Source organism: Schistocerca americana, chromosome X (genome assembly GCF_021461395.2).
Source record: "Schistocerca americana isolate TAMUIC-IGC-003095 chromosome X, iqSchAmer2.1, whole genome shotgun sequence".
Lineage (NCBI taxonomy): Eukaryota > Metazoa > Arthropoda > Insecta > Orthoptera > Acrididae > Schistocerca > Schistocerca americana.
Genome location: NC_060130.1, coordinates 965,401,474 through 965,419,482, shown reverse-complemented (window position 1 = coordinate 965,419,482; position 18,009 = coordinate 965,401,474). Strand labels below are relative to the sequence as shown.

At 37.3% G+C, this 18,009-nt stretch overlaps 1 protein-coding gene across 1 annotated transcript in view; it reads right to left on the bottom strand.

Moving 5' to 3' along the window:
- Positions 1–18,009, bottom strand: part of LOC124555064 — a 704,233-nt gene that overhangs the window by 595,591 nt on the left and 90,633 nt on the right. The window contains exon 11 of the mRNA XM_047128850.1: positions 16,212–16,378. Coding sequence (XP_046984806.1) covers positions 16,212–16,378 — 167 coding nt within the window. The remainder of the gene's footprint in view (positions 1–16,211; positions 16,379–18,009) is intronic.

The window sequence follows — 18,009 nt, the reverse complement described above, 5'->3', positions numbered from 1 at the left end:
AGCAAATGGAAAACATACATACTAGCAAACTGTTTTTTTTTTTTTTTTCTAAAGTTTTCAGTTACATCTGGGGATGAATCTGGTGGTTGATAGAAATGGCATCATTACGAAATGTCGTATTCATGATCTATGGAACAGGGATTAATGTACGAATGTATGTATGTATCCAATTATAAGTTTATGGCTCTCCTTGGTAAGTCTTATCCACTGTCTTGCCCAGGTTTCTGCTTTTTCATCCCATCTCAGCACAATATTTCAACAATGTAACTTGTCATCATCACCAGTTAGTACCTGATGTACTGAGCCCACAGAGCTGCTGTTACATGAACAAATTGAAACAAAACAGCAATGGTAGAGAGTAAACTAATGAAAATAATTTTGTGGAATTTACACCAATACATGCTACAGTCATCCATTCAGGCAGTATGAAATATTAACCACAGCCTCCCCACAAAGAAAATTTGTTGTCAAGAACGAATTTGAATTTGAGCAAATAAAACTAGAAGTAAACATTATATGCATTTCTATTAAGTGAATCAAGCTGTGGTTCTATCTGGGGCAGTGACAGGAAAATGTAGCTGTGTATTTGTGTGTTCAGCAGTCAAAAGGCATGAATGAGAGCTGCGGTGTATAATTGGAAATATTGTTTATGTGTTCTTCTACTACCTAAAACTTCCTCTGTATGATGAGTGATTACCTTTTCTTGTCTAACTGCTTGGCTTGAAAGAAATCAAATAATCAAATGTAGTTTGACAATCTACATACAGTCATAAAACGTGTGCCTGGCAAAAGCGTTTTTTTTTTTAAATGCAAAGGGAACTTGTTTCTCTGTCACATCTCTTTCCACTCCATTAGTGCACCCTTGAATAAATATAACAAGCCTTTTATACACTTGTGACCAAAACACTTCTCATGATTATAATCTATTAAATTTAAATAAATTACCTAGAATGAAATCTACCATAATAACATAGAATATCCCACTGTGAAATGATGTGCCAATCCAAAAATAAATTAACTGTAATTACGTAAATAGAACTTGTGAAATACGAATGAAACTAAAAACAACAGCACTGTAAAGGGTAGAAGAAGCAAGAAACAAAGCAAACCTGACAGGGACAGAAAAGAAAAGCAAAAAATTAACACACACATCTATTGATGGAATTTATGTCATCGTTATATGAAAAGAATTGGAGAATAGAGGGAATGTAAAACAGAATGGAAAAGCCAGAAATACATGTGAGAGACCAGGTTTTCATATGGAGACTGTAAAGCACTGTGTTTGTATGGGATAGTTAATGATTAGGGTATAATGTCTAATGAAGGTGGGGTGTTATAAATGGAGCATAAGCCAAAGTAATAGTTCAGGCACACAGCAATTTTACTATGAAAGTTTTGAAAATCTGCTCATGTATTTTTCTAATTTTACCACCCTGGAATTTGATCAGAGATATTTAAAAAAGGAAAAAAGTTTTATACTATTCTTTAATTTTAATTAGAAAACAATTCATTTCTGAGTATCATCATTATCTACCATATTATAAGTTTTTTTTTAATCCTCCTTGCTTCCTTACTGATAGTCTGCTTCTCCAATACACTTTCTCAGTAATCACTATTATAAATATTACTCCCACTAGTAAGATGGTTTGGCTCAAGCCAATATGAGGAGCAGAGGAAGAATGACATAGCTTACATATCTAAAGGGGTCATGAGCAGGGGAATGTTTACTTGTTTCTGGGTCAATACTGCCAACCCACTGATGCGCTCATCTTGTATCAACCAGCAGCTATGGTATAAATAAGACACAGAAGTCACAAGGATTCATAAAAGTGGATAATAAAGTCATTCATGTTTAAACACACTCATCAGATTATTTATTTCTCAAATGATTCACACAACACAACATTTTGCAATGCATCAAAAGAGTCAGTACTGATTGGTTGCTTTGCACTCTAAAAACCTTCTCTCAATTTGTGGAGCTATTCCAAAATATGATACTGTGTGACAGAATAGAGTAGAAGTAAGAAAAGTATGCCAGATTTTTTCATATATATTTATATCTCCCTTGTTACCCATTATAAGAAAATGTGATGCAGCTGTCCAGTTAGAATTTATTGTGAGTAAATCTCACTTAAACCTCATTTAAAATTATGGTCAGATGTTTGTCATCTCCCTTAAAACCACAGTCAAATATTGTTCACCGTAGTACTAAATTTAAGAAACTAAAACCCAGCTAAAATCCCCTACAATTTTGAACCCAATGACTTTTTAATCCATTGCATCATTTTGCAGTAATGGCTAGTGACAATGACTGCAGCTGGTGTCATTTCAGTTCATTTTTTTGTCATTTAATCATACACAGGAGATATATTGTCATGTGTGTGTGTGTGTGTGTGTGTGTGTGTGTGTGTGTGTGTGTGTGTGTGTGTGTGTGTCGAGAGAGAGAGAGAGAGAGAGAGAGAGAATTACAATTTGTAGACAAATATTTACAACAATAAAAACATTTCACTCAATCTTTGCACATTACATTCGTTAAATTACAGATGTAACAAACTTTTTTTCATATTGACATCCAGATAGTTAAAAAAATTAGACTCTCTTCATATATTTGAAGAGATATGTGAGATCTAACTGTATGTGTTCTAGTGATTTGTGTCACTTGTCATTACAGACAAAGTTCTAATTTTGATAATTTGTTCTATTATTCATGCAATTAAAATACTTCTTACATTCTTATTTGACTTGTTCTTATTTCACAAGGCAGATGTTGGTCAACATTCTTAATTATTTTTATAAAAGAAAAAAAAAACCTGTATGGCTGCTCACTTCCATTGCTGAACAGAATATACTATCCATCTGTTGCTATTATGTCTGGAAAAGTCTGAAGACATTGTAACAATGTTTGTCCAAACTCATCATTGAATTTCTCAGGTCATTTTGTACATTCCCTGGAATCTTTTTTTCAGTCATTGTATACAAAATTTAATTTAGTCTTATGAAGTTAGATTTTATCATGTAGATACTGTGATATTATTGCCAATCCACACAATAAACAATTAATTTTAATTGTGAGGACAGTTATAGTTGACCACAACTGTTTGGCATGACCTTGTGGGAGTCAGAGAAAATAACTGCATGGCGAATCAAAGTGTTGTGGCTAGGAGGGACTGGAGAGACATTACTACTACTCTTTGTTGTTTTTAGTACTTCTGTGGTTGTTAAGGATTTGTTATTCGCAATTTGTTTCTGTTCTCACAATGCTGAATAAAGAGTTTCTTCATAATTTTAAGTTGGTCTATGTTATTTGCATAGCACTTGTAGTGAATATTGCCATGAAGTGGTGACTCTGCAAGCAACTAGAGCTAAAGTTTGCACAAATGGATGTGCAAAATCAGGTGGTATAACAAGGTAAAGACACGTCAAAAGAAGAGACGAGGACTCAGTTGCCAGCATTATAGGGCAAATTGCAGAGACAATTTGCAGACCTGCAATTAGTGATGTCAGAGCAAACAAGTCCAGCAACCAGTCTGTAACCACAAACTGGGACTATATGTGCTATTATGGGAAGGCTGCACTGCATGTATGGATGCTGAAGCTCCTACTGAACAAACTAGCACTCAGTTTTTGATGCTAGAACTGGCATTTGAACAAAATGAGATAATAGGTGGGGGTACAAAATTCACAGCCGTGGTCAATGAATTAGATGCCAGGGTGGGCACTATCGGCACAGACAAAATACTCGAGGTGCCTGAGAAGCAACAATACACATGCTTGAAAAAAAGCACTAACCAACTGCATGAGTAAGCCACTGGATCAGTGCATCCAGCATTTGTCACATTAAGAGGGACAAAACTATCTCTGAGTATTAGCAACACTTGTATGGCATTATAGGAATTGCAGATTTACCAGCTGGAATGCTGAGACATGTATGGTTAGCACAACTACTAGACCAGTAAAACCAGCAGTGGTTGCTTTGGAAAATGATGATATTATTGCATTGATAATGCTAGCAGACAAAGGTCTGTGCAACATTAAATAACTTAAAGACAGTGAGCATCGCACTGGTTTCTGACGACTGTGAAAAACAAGAGGCAGTAGTTATACAGAGAAGCCAACAATCAGATCTTAATGAACAGCTGCATAAACTACAAAAGAAGGTCAAGTCATGACAGAAACAGATGTTTAGTTGCTTTGAGTGACAGAAGAGCTCAACAATGCAAGACAATAGGAACAGAATGAGATGAATCAAAATAGTTTTCAGCAGCAGGTCTTTTGCTGCCATCGGCAGTTAGGTGACAGGACGATGAGGTGCAAGGCATCGTGCAGCTATCATAAAACACTGGCAGCAAGGAGGTGAGCAAAGGAGCTGAACACAATGAGCGGTTTGCGTGAAAACGCTACAGAATTTTTTACAAGCTAATAAATGCAGAAACACAGTAGTTGCCACACTTCCTCATAGGCATGATCTGATTTATAATTCGTGTGTAAACAAAGAAATTCGGAAAACAAACATTAAAATAAGGAAAATGTGTTCTCAATACACTAAGTGCGATGTACTGGATATAAGCAAGCTGCATGGAAATCTGCACACGAAGCATGGAATGCATTTGAACTATGATGGGAAAAGATTTGTTTGTGATCGTGTTAGTGAAATAATCAAAGAAAGACTTGAAAGGGATAGAACAATTTATCAGCTTCCTGAACATCCTTCCAACAGCGAGGAAAACAAAATAAACAAGAAAGAAGAACGAAAATACAACGCTGCTGACGTTCCTAATTTAAACTAGAGGTATGTGATGCTGTAAATATGATTCCCAATTACCAAATCGTGAATACGCCCGAACTAAAAATTTATCACCATAATGTGCAATCCCTGCGTAATAAGATCGATGAAATTAACGTTATATTAACACATGAACTTAATGATATCTCAGTGTTATGCATTTCTGAGCACTGGTTTAACCCAGAATTAATCCAGAATACGAAAATAAACAAATTTGTCTTGGCTGCTTACTACTGCAGGAAAAACAGCAAACAGGGTGGGGTAGCAATTTACACAAAGGAAAATGTAGATTTTATTACACTACCTGACTTAACTAGGGCAAATGTCGAAAAGGATTATGAAATTGCAGCTATAAAAATTACTCAGTTCAACCTGGTTATTGCTACAGTTTACCGATCACCGTCCGGGAATTTTGAACTTTTCTTAAACAAATTGGAGTCATTGCTAAATAAAGTAAATAAAATAGATTGTGAATTGATAATCTGTGGTGACTTCAATATTGACTTCCTCACGAATAGTGGAAATAGGGAGACCATTTTGAACCTTGCAACGTCCTACAATTTAAAGGCTGAAGTAAAAGCAGCTACCCGAGTATCAGAAACTTGTCAAACAGCTCTTGATCAGTTTCTAGTAAAGAAGAGTTTACATAACACCTCACTAAAAATTTTCAATGCAGGTTTTAGTGATCATCTTGCTCAAATATTAAGCGTAAAAGTACAAGGCAGTATTATTAACAACATGTCTCTTAGAACAGCATATCGAAGCTATAATCAGCATAATGTGAACTACTTCAACAACTTATTACAGAAAGAAAAATGGCTAGGAGTGTACAAAATGAACGATATAAATGAAAAATTCGACACTTTCATTGATACATTAACCCATTTCTTTGAACTTGCATTCCCACTGAAAACATTAACCATACAGGGAAACTCTAGAACAAACAGCTGGATCACAAAGGGAATAAGGGTTTCATGCCAGAAGAAAAGACTACTTCATGATATATGTAACTCAAAAAATTCCTCACCTGTAGTACGCGCATACTATAAAAAATACTCCAATATATTAAGAAAAGTAATAAAAGCAGCAAAAACAATGCATAATGATGAAATCATTTATAATTCAGCTAATAAATCAAAGGCTATGTGGAGTATTATAAAAAAAGAATGTGGAGAATACAGACAACCTTGGAAAAATATAACACTATCACATAAAAATAAAAAAGTAACAAACCCCTTAGAAGTAGCTAACAAATTTAACAACTTTTTCACAGGTGTTGCTGAAAATATGTTACAATCAAACTTTAAGAGCATCCAGGCAAATGAATATAAAATAAGTACATGCAGAGGATCAATGTACATCAGTTCTGTTTCACAAGATGAAGTAGCTAAAGCAATAAAAGGACTAAAAAATTCCAAATCGGCAGGTATTGATGGTATACCTGCAACAATGTTAAAGAAGAGCGCATCAAACCTAATTGAAGTACTCACACATTTATGCGACTGCTCACTTCAGGCAGGCACTTTCCCTGATGTGTTAAAAACATCAAAAGTTATTCCTGTATATAAAAAAGGGGATAAAGACAATGTAAATAACTACAGACCCATCACAATTTCCTCCTGCATCTCTAAAGTACTGGAAAAAGTTATGTATGAGAAACTTATGAAATTTATAAATAAAAACAGCATCCTATGTAATGAACAACATGGATTCAGAAATAAGAGGTCAACGACAACTGCTGTCTATGAGTGCATCAATTCCATCCTAAACCTGATGGACAAAAAACAGGAAACAATAGGAGTCTTTATTGACTTGTCAAAAGCTTTTGACATGGTGGACCATAAAATTCTGCTATCAAAGCTAGAAAGATATGGTATTCGAGGTCTGTCCAACAAGTGGATCAGTTCCTTCCTGACAAATCGTATGCAGGCAGTGTGCGTCAAGCACACAAATATTGAACTAAAAACTGTATCTAATCACTTATCTGACTATAAACAAATAAAATGTGGTGTACCCCAAGGATCTGTATTGGGACCCCTTCTGTTTCTTCTGTACATAAATGATCTAAGCTTAAATATTGATGCACACAAATCAATCATATTTGCAGATGACACCACGATTCTATTAAAAGGAGATGACGATGAACAGTTACAGCAGACAGTAAACACGGTCACGAAACAACTTAGCAGCTGGGCACAGAGTAACCAGCTTGTAATAAACAGTAAGAAAACCGTTGCTCTAAAATTCCACAATGTTCCTAACAAGGACATGTTTATCCCATCAGTCTCTATCAATGACGAACCAGTTGGTAACGGTACTGAAACCAAATTCTTAGGACTTTGGCTGCAGAGTAACATCAGATGGAATAAGCATATTGAATGTCTCAATACAGAACTGAGCAAAACATGTTATCTTCTTTGTTCATTAAAATCATGCTGTAGTGAGAAAACAGTAATGAGTGCATATCATGCGTACTTTCATTCTCGTCTTAGATATGGGGTCACCTTCTGGGGAAACTCTAAAATAGCTAATAGCACATTTAAACTACAAAAAAGGGCCATTAGAATCTTGTTTGGGTGCAAGCCTAGAGACTCTTGTAAACCCCTGTTTAAGAAATCTGGTATTCCCCCATTACCGTGTGTATACATTATGGAAACCCTTTTGTTCTTTAAATTAAATGTAATAGGCAAGGACCAGAGGCTACAAAAAAACTGTGATATACATGAGCACTTTACCAGACAAAACAGGAACTTACATATGACTCAAATCAGCACAGCACTGTGCCAAAAAGGTACTTTTCACATGGGAGTTAAGCTTTATAACAAACTTCCTGAAAACATAAAAGCTATCACTGAGGTCAATACATTTGGAAAATCTCTAAAGTCATATTTACAGCATCACTGCTTTTATTCCATTGATGAATATTTAAATTTATGAAATGTGTTATATAAATACTTGTGTGTAAAGTATATTATTGTAAGCTTAAATATGTATGCCTTGAAATTACTTTCAGCCTGTATATTTATAACTTGACTTGTCCAGTGTCTTATGCATAAGCTGCTATGTAGACAACAGGACCAATAAAATACAATCTACAATCTACAACTTACCCCATGTATTTATCCTGTCCCATACACTGTATGTCAGAGACATGTGTTCAGGCCATTAATATCTCATAGGCTCTTGATCAAACATTAGTGTACTGTTGGCATGAAGCTGTACAGTGACAGGAAAATCTCCACAAGAAGGCCTCATGGCAGCCAATAAATTACTGATGTCCACGCACAGTAAATGTACATTAAAAGTCAGCTTGGTTTTCTGGCATAGTCATGAGTGAACTTTTCTTATAGCAGAAGTACTAGATTGGACTGATTTTCTTTAGCACACCAGAATGGAAGTCAAAATTAGTGCTGCACTGGTTTGCAAAGGCAATGGTCAGAGGCATATTGGGACAGGCAGTGACCCATGTGAGTATATTATCATCATCAGGTTTGAGCAGCACTGAAGCATCACCTATACAGCAAGTAGCACACAATATGGTGTACCACATTCAAATGACAACAGGTCAGCCAGTATTGCAATGCCCAAGGGGTTTAGATCCAGAATTGTATGTAGCAGTGAAAGCAGAATTTGAAGACTTACTGCAAAATGGCATGATATACAGATCTGACAGCCCATGGCCCTCACCATTGCATTTTGTGAAGAAAAAAGGTGGTACTTGGAGGCACTGTGGTGATTATAGGGCACTTAACACCCTCACACTCCTGAATCGGTACCAAATACCCAATATCAGAGACTTATCAGTGTACTGGCAGGTATGGCTGCAAGAAGGCTTACCACAAAATTCTGGTCAGTAACAGATGATGACATTGACAAGACAGCAGTAGCTAGTTCAAATATGCAAGACTGCCTTTTGGCCTAAAAAATGTGGCATAGATGTGGCAATGCTTTATTGATGAGGTACTGCATTGATTAAAGTGTTGTTTTATGTAGTTATTTAACATTTTAGTATTTTCAAAGTCAGTAAGTCATCATCAAGGACACCTCAAGGTTGTATTCAAGTGCATAAAGAGATATAGAGTTGCAGTCAATGAAGAGAAATGTACACTCCGGCACAAAAGAGTAACATTTCTGGGGTACAATGTATCTGCCCTCTGAAGGACAAAATAGCTTTCATAAAGAAAATACCACCTCCACAGATTATTAACAACTAAGAAGGTTTCTCAGAACACTCAGTTTCTATACTCAGCATTTACCAGGTAGAGCCAAGATGAGGACACCATTGAGAGCAACTCTAGTGGGCAGACACATGACAGGCCAACATCCCCTAAAATGTTCCCCTGAGATGCAAAAAGCCTTTGAAAAAGTAAAATCCAGCCTGCAGAACACTTTCCTGTTGGCACATCTGGTTCCATGAGCACATTTAGTCATAGTCATTGATGCCAGTCAACAGGCAATTGGAGCAACCTCCAACAAAATGTAGATGGACTCTGGTAGCCAATAGGGGTCTTTCCATGCAAACTTACAGCAGCACAAATCAAATGGAGTGCCTGGCAGAGAGTTACTTGCAATATGTGAGCCAGTGCAATACTTTCTCACATACAGAGAAGCAAGAGCACGTACACTCTACACTGACTCTAAGCCTACCACCCGCACATTTATCAAGAACACGGTCACCTGCTACCCATGATAATTTAGATGGCTAGAATTTATTGCCCAGTTGATGACAGATGACAGATGACAGAGATATAGAGTTGCAGTCAATGAAGAGAAATGTACACTCCGGCACAAAAGAGTAACATTTCTGGGGTACAATGTATCTGCCCTCTGATGGACAAAATAGCTTTCATAAAGAAAATATCACCTCCACAGATTATTAACAACTTAGAAGGTTTCTCAGAACACTCAGTTTCTATACTCAGCATTTACCAGGTAGAGCCACTGCTGCCTACTACCCAGTCAGTAATGGAATGGTTGAGAGATGGCACTGGACATTAAAGGACATGTTGTTGTGTCATAACAGCAGAGAACATAATTGCCTATTTCTTGTCAAGGGTGGAAGCCATATCACAAACAACTGATTAAAACCAACTGGCAATGGCTCAAACACTTGACCCACAACATAAAAAGTACAGGCACAACATCTCTATAGGACAGCAGTTCAAACAAGTATGACAAACAGGAACATGGACTGAGGTTTGTTGTGGCATGTCACAAGGCAAGCCACACACATTTCTCCCTGTGGGACAGAAAAAACATGCTTCGAAAGTATTCATGGACTGACCCACTCAAGTGCGAACACCACATAAAGCTCATGAAGGACTGGTTCATTTGACCAAACATAAAGAAAGATTACCATAGATGAGCAAGGGCATGCATGGCATGCCAGACTAGCAAAATCAGCTGCCTTGTCCACAAACCAGTAAGAGACTTTCCACAAATGATAGATTAGTTGCACACATTTTCTTGGACATTGTGGGACTACTGTCACCATCTTAAGGCTTTTGTTATCTCCTGACAGTAGTAGATCAATATACAAGATGGACCTAAGCAGTGTTTCTAATGGAAATATCAGCAGAGGCAGTAGCATGGGTCTTTCTGGCCACATGGATGGCAGGATTTGGTTACCCTTTGCACATGACTGCAGGCCAGGGATGCCAGTTCAAGTCTATTTTATTCACAGAGCTGTCCAGACCATGCAGATTCAGATATCATCACACTGCTGCCTACTACCCAGTCAGTAATGGAATGGTTGAGAGATGGCACTGGACATTAAAGGACATGTTGTTGTGTCACAAGACAGCTGGGCCTCAGCCTTGCCAGTGGTGCTACTAGAACTGTGAACTGCTTACAAACCATATTTAACAGCATCTATGGTAGATATGGTCTGTGGAGAGACCTTGCAGCTATTAGTGGAGTTCTTTGTGGTTCAAAGACAGTTGATGACCATGTAACTGCCACATGTCTTACAACATGTAAAGGACCAGATACCTAAACTCTGACCTTCACCAGGACCAAGACATGGAGATGTAAGAGCATTCTAAAATAAGGAGCTTCACACCCTCCCACATGTCATCCTCACAACAGACTCAGTTAAACTGCCACTGCACCTGCCTTATTCAGGGCCATACAGGGTATTGATAAGGGGTAAACATTCATTGCAGATAGATATAAACAGCAAGACACAGACCATCTCATTAAAGGGAGCGAAGCTCACTCACATACTAGCAAATGATGAAGAAATCACTGAATCTTTGTTCCCACAAGGAGTGCAGGAAAACAGACCAGGACATAGAAATGCCACACGACCTTCAAGAGATCAGACACCCATGGGAGAGAAGATGCAGGTGACACAGGGACCAAAAGGATGCTCTCAAGCAGGTCATAAGATCACATAAAGATAACCATATATCCCAGGAGCTCTACTCTTCCACAGTGGTGCTGTGTGGGAGTCACTGTGATCAGAGAAAATAAATGTACAGTGAAACAAAGAGTTGTGTTCTGGAGGGAGTAGAGTGACATTACCATTACTATTTGTTTTTATAACACTTCGAAAGTTGTTATGGATTTGTTATTCTCGATTTGATTTTGTTCTCTCAGAGTTGAGTAAAGAGTTTCTTCATAGCTTTATGATGGTGCATGTTATTTGCATAGTATTTGTAGTAAATATCACCATAGCCTCCTTGTTGAAACTTCTTTGTATGAGCAGCAAACAGTTTTTCTAGGATACATCATTTCTGACATTTTTCATGGAATGTTGATATTCTTTCTTGACATGAATGAACTTCCACACACCCAGCTTTTTCAAATATTTACAAGCTATTGTATTTTATTTCTGTCATTGCACTTCCACCCTCCACTGCACTTTTAACCCTAAGGCATTATCACAAGAAAACACTTGAAGCTCATCACTTTGTTTGAAACCATAACACCAACACATGGAATACACTGTGAAAATAAACAAAAATAACTGGTAGTGCCTTGTGAAAATGAAGTTAAAGCTAGTATGGGATTATGGCAAGTGAAAGAATGAAGAATCAGACAAACGAGCCCCACCTGCAGGTGGTATACGTAGACTGAGACAAAAATAGGTAGTGAAAGTGGATAGAATGAAGGGAGTGAATGAGAATGCAAAAAAGAAAAGAGCACCCTGGAGACAGAAAATGCTGCAAAAGACACCTTATTTTGATGCACACCTGCTCCAAACCAGCAAACCAAACAATGAAAAATGTTAGGTTCAGAACTTTTAGGGAATTTAGACCTGGTTAATTTAGTGTAGAAAATTGGATTTCTATTTGGATATTAGCCAACACTTGCATGGCAAAAACTAGACAAAAAGTGATTTTCTGTATATTTCAAGGATAATTCATAGATCATTGCCACCTATGATTTGACACCAAAAAGTTAAAAGTAAACTAAACTTGATTACTCCAGGCTTAAAAGTATCTAGTGCTCAAAAATGAGAGCTACACAAAGAAATGAAACACAATAAAAACCCTGAATTTGTTAACTATCTGAGATGTTATAAAGTTGTATTTAAAAGTGCTGTTAAAGTTGCCAAATGAATGTCAAATGAGAAGTTCATTTTAGGACATAAGAATAAGCCTAAAGCAGTATGGTCTGTTATTAAATCAGAATTAGCTACAACAGTTAATCAGAAGGAAATTTTAAAAATCAAACAAAACAATGATACTATTTCAAACCTTCTCAAATAGCTGAACATTTTTTATAAGTTTCTCATAAATATAACAAAATCTCATGTAAATGTGACTACTAATCAAAACAGTGTGAATTTCTTTGGCCTTGCTGCCCTTGTGACATTTAGTAAAGTCTCAGCCCAAGATGTAACAAATTCTATTTTGGTCTTAAAAAACAAAAACTCTGCAGGGTGGGATCTAATACCCAACAAAGTAATTAAATTTGTATATGATAAAATAGTACACCCCGTGTCCTTAATAATCTATCAGTCATTTGAGCAAACTAACTTCCCTTGTGTGCTTAAGTATGCAGAGGTAAAATCACTTCACAAAAAAAGATCAGAATAGGATATGGGAAATTACTGCCCTATCTCTATCCTCCTAGTGCTATCCAAAGTATCTGAAAAAATATCTGCAGTCCAGATAAATTTTATTTTGAAACATGGTGTTATTCTTAAAAACCAATATGGATTCCAAAACGGGAAAAGCACCATGAGTGCTATGAATGAATTCACTGAAAAAAATCTGCTCCTCACTAGACAAAAGCAACAAAGTAGCAAATATCTTTTGTGACCTTACAAAGGCATTCGATTCTGTGAATCGCTCCTTGCTGCTTCATAAACTAGACACATATGACATCAGACTAAATGCACTGCAATGGCTCAGGTCTTATCTGACAATCAGGATGCACATAACATCTAACACCATAAATTATGCACCTCTGTGAGATGCAATATCACAGTGAGTCCCTCAAGGATCAATCTTAGGACCAATATTGTTTCTCTTTTACATAAATGATTTACCTCTTAATATCAATGCCAAGCCACTCATGTTTGCTGATGATACTTCAGCACTCCTTGAAAAACAAACTGTGGGAGAAATTCCAGATGGTGTTATAAACATACTAAACAACCTAGATTCATGGTTTCAACAAAATGGCCTTAAACGTAACTTCTCAAAGACCTTCTTTATGCAGTTTAGAACCAAATAATAAAAAAACAGCGACATCACTATTGCACATAAAAATCAAGTTATGGGCAAAGCTCAGTCCATTAAATTCTTGGGACTAAACTTGGACAAAAATCTAAGCTGGCAAGCACATATAGATCATTTAACTACAAAATTAAACAACCTTGCCTTTGCAATGGATATACTATCTGGTATAACAGACATAAGCTGCAGGAAAGTGGTGTACCACAGTTACTTTGAATCCATAATTAGATATGGTTTAATTTTTGGGGAAAATTCAAGCTACATGTCAGGAACCCTGTTACTTCAAAAAAGAATTGTTAAAAAAATGTGTGCTGACCCTCCAAGAACATCCTGCCTCCATTATTCAAGATTCTAAAAATATTACCTTTCCCTGCATTGTAAATATTTGAAATTATCATCTTTTTACATAGTAAACCCGAGCCAATGGAAGAAAACTATTTCAAACATATCACTTAAAACTCTGCCAACAGACACACCAGTACTTGGATCTAAACTTACAATGAACTCAAGGGTAGATATTTACTGAGGATATATAGAGGTTCACTGAAGGAAAAACTATATGATCTACTGGTGGAAAAATGTTACTATTCCACTGAGGAATTTATAAATGATAAAATTGTCATTGGCATAGTGTGACTGTTTAATATTATAGCATTGTGTGTGCGTAAAATATATATATATATATATATATATATATATATATATATATATATATATATATATATATATATATAAACAAAGATGAGGTGACTTACCGAACAAAAGCGCTGGCAGGTTGATAGACATACAAACAAACACAAACATACACACAAAATTCAAGCTTTCACAACAAACTGTTGCCTCATCAGGAAAGAGGGAAGGAGAGGGGAAGACGAAAGGAAGTGGGTTTTAAGGGAGAGGGTAAGGAGTCATTCCAATCCCGGGAGCGGAAAGACTTACCTTAGGGGGAAAAAAGGACAGGTATACACTCGCACACACGCACATATGTGCGTATACCTGTCCTTTTTTCCCCCTAAGGTAAGTCTTTCCGCTCCCGGGATTGGAATGACTCCTTACCCTCTCCCTTAAAACCCACTTCCTTTCGTCTTCCCCTCTCCTTCCCTCTTTCCTGATGAGGCAACAGTTTGTTGCGAAAGCTTGAATTTTGTGTGTATGTTTGTGTTTGTTTGTGTGTCTATCGACCTGCCAGCGCTTTTGTTCGGTAAGTCACCTCATCTTTGTTTTTATATATAATTTTTCCCACGTGGAATGTTTCCTTCCATTATATATATATATATATTCAGGGTATTACAAAAAGGTACGGCCAAACTTTCAGGAAACATTCCTCACACCCAAAGAAAGAAAATATGTTATGTGAACATGTTTCCAAAAACGCTTACTTTCCATGTTAGACCTCATTTTATTACTTCTCTTCAAATCACATTAATCATGAAATGGAAACACACAGCAACAGAACGTACCAGTGTGACTTCAAACACTTTGTTACAGGAACTGTTCAAAATTTCCTCCGTTAGCGAGGATACATGCATCCACCCTCCGTTGCATGGAGTCCCTGATGTGCTGATGCAGCCCTGGAGTATGGCGTATTGTATCATAGCTGTCCACAATACGAACACGAAGAGTCTCTACGTTTGGTGCCGGGGTTGCGTATGGTACCGGGATTGCATAGACAAAAGCTTCCAAATGCCCCCATAAATGAAAGTCAAGAGGGTTGAGGTCTGGAGAGCGTGGAGGCCATGGAATTGGTCCGCCTCTACCAATCCATCGGTCACCGAATCTGTTGTTGAGACGCGTACGAACACTTCGGCTGAAATGTGCAGGAGCTCCATCGTGCATGAACCACATGTTGTGTCGTGCTTGTAAAGGCACATGTTCTAGCAGCACAGGTAGAGTATCCTGAATGAAATCATGATAACGTGCTCCATTGAGCATCAGTGGAAGAACATGGGGCCCAATCAAGACATCACCAACAATGCCTGCCCAAACGTTCACAGAAAATGTGTGTTGATGACGTGATTGCACAATTGCGTACAGATTCGCGTCAGCCCACACATGTTGACTGTGAAAATTTACAATTTGATCAGTACATACTGACGAAACTAAAATGAGCTCTAACATGGAAATTAAGCATTTCCTGACACATGTCCACATAACATCTTTTCTTTATTTGTATGTGAGGAATGTTTCCTGAAAGTTTGGCTGTAACTTTTTGTAACACCCTGTATTTATATATATATATAAGAAAACAATTTAATAATATTACTATGTCCAATATCTACCTGAACTCATAAAAAGTAGTGTTAGGGACATATGTAATTATGTATATCATTAGGCTAAAAATTTATGTCTCCTGTACAGCATGATCGGATGATCTGTAAATGTATGTTATGAGATGAATAAAGTACAAATACAAATAGCTAACTTCAAATTTAAAAAATTAAGAATGTCTCCAAAACACCCCAACAAGAGCTGTTTCTGGTCACCACATCACTGGAGGATGGTGGGACAGGAAATCGGTCATGTCATTATCAAAGGAATCATCAGAACATTAACCTTAATCTGTATTAGTTCTTGTTTCTTCTATACAACATCTTATTTCACCTCATGTATAAGTACAGGTAACAACATAGATGCTGATGATCACAACAGTAACTAGTAAGTAAAGTTTTAAAAAATGCAACCCTTTGGTTAGTTTTTCCTTAAGCAAATGTTGCTTTAAAATTATCAGAAATTCATACCTTGGTTGACTTCCTCTTCAATTAGAGCATGCTTTATTGTTTTTATGACAATATAATTTGGACATCTCATTATCTGCAAATATGCAGCAATCCGAATTTCAGGATCAATTGCATGATTTCTATATATATCAATGAAATAGTCCCTCTCTGGTTCACAAGGAAATCGTCTGAAAATACATTTATTGAAAGTTACATAACAATAAAGTTTATGAAGGTTGTCACTGAACTGATGTGCACCAAGTATTATAATGGTGATAATAATAATAATAATAATAATAATAATAAATAATCTTTAAGTGAACCAAAATGTAACTCTATAGTGCGAAAAATGAAGAAAAACAGTAGTAAACAGTGCATACCTGTTTACTGGTTAACAGTTTCATAAAACAGCTTTTCCCTAGGGTCCAGAAAAGAGTGTTTGCAATATATTTAGGCATTTTGGAGATGTTCTCACTTCTACTAATGACAGATCTGTTCTATGAGAAGAAATCCAAAATTTTGGGACTGGTACTGCCATCTGGAAAGCAGGAGTAGTAGATCTTTGCACCATTAGGTGGCGAGAGCTGCAAATCTGATGAATCAGTGTGCGGAGTGGCATTCAGCTGGGAGGACGTGTTGTGTGTCCACAGTGATTTCCGTAATACTCTGTGTTTGGTGTGTGGTGATTTTATGATGGATCCGTGAACACAACAGCACATGTGTATCAAATTCCGTACAAATCTCGGGAAAAGTGCTACAGAGACCTTTGCAATGACTCAACAAGTGTTCGGTGGACAGAGCATGAGCCATACGTGTGTGTTTCAGTGGCATGCTTGGTTCAAGGCCGGCTGTACAGACATCGAAGATAATGCTCACACTGGAAGGCCTGTTGTGCGGGTCGATGTCGAACCATTCAAGACCTTGCAGATGAAGTGGGTATTGGTTATGGGACATGTCAACGAATGTTGACTGATGAACTGGGCGTGCATTGTGTGAGTGCAAAATTTGTGCCAAGCATCTTGACTGCAGATCAGAAGGCACAGCATGTTGAAGTGTGCACAGACCTTCATCAGACCACATTTAATGATCCAACCTGCTTGTCATGGATTATCACTGGCAACAAGAGCTGGGTTTATGGTTATGACCCAGAGACAAAGCAACAATTGTCCCAGTGGAAGAGCTCAATAAAGTGAGACAGGTGAAGAGCAAAGTGAAGAGCATGATCATCATTTCCTTTGATACCAAGGGAATCGTGCACAAAGAATTTGTCCCACCCAACCAAACAGTGAATTCTGCATACTACTGTGATGTTTTGTGACGGCTCCGTGAAAATGTGCAGCGATGATGGCCCAAACTTTGGCATCAAGGGAACTGGCTGCTGCAACACGACAACAAGCCCTGTCACATGTCCTTGCTCACCAGAAGCTTTTTGGCAAAAAACAACATGGTGGTTGTACCCCACCCACCATACTCACCAGATTTGGCACCTTGCAACTTTGTGCTATTCCCAAAACTAAAACTTAAGTTGAAAGGCCATCAATTCGATACTCTAGAGAGGATTCAAGAAGCATCACCACGCCCTCAAAGAACAGGACTTACAGAAAACGTTTGACCAGTGGCAGAAGTGCTGAGTCCAGTGTGTACATGTGGATGGGAACTACTTCAAGGGTGATGGTGAAAGTTAGTTCATAGGTAAGGTTTTCAACAGATGGCAGCACCAGTCCCGAAAATTTTTGGATAGCACCTCGTACATGATGAGATATGCTTTTTTGAGAAAGACTTGTATTTCATATTAGTCTGATGTCTTTTTATATATAAA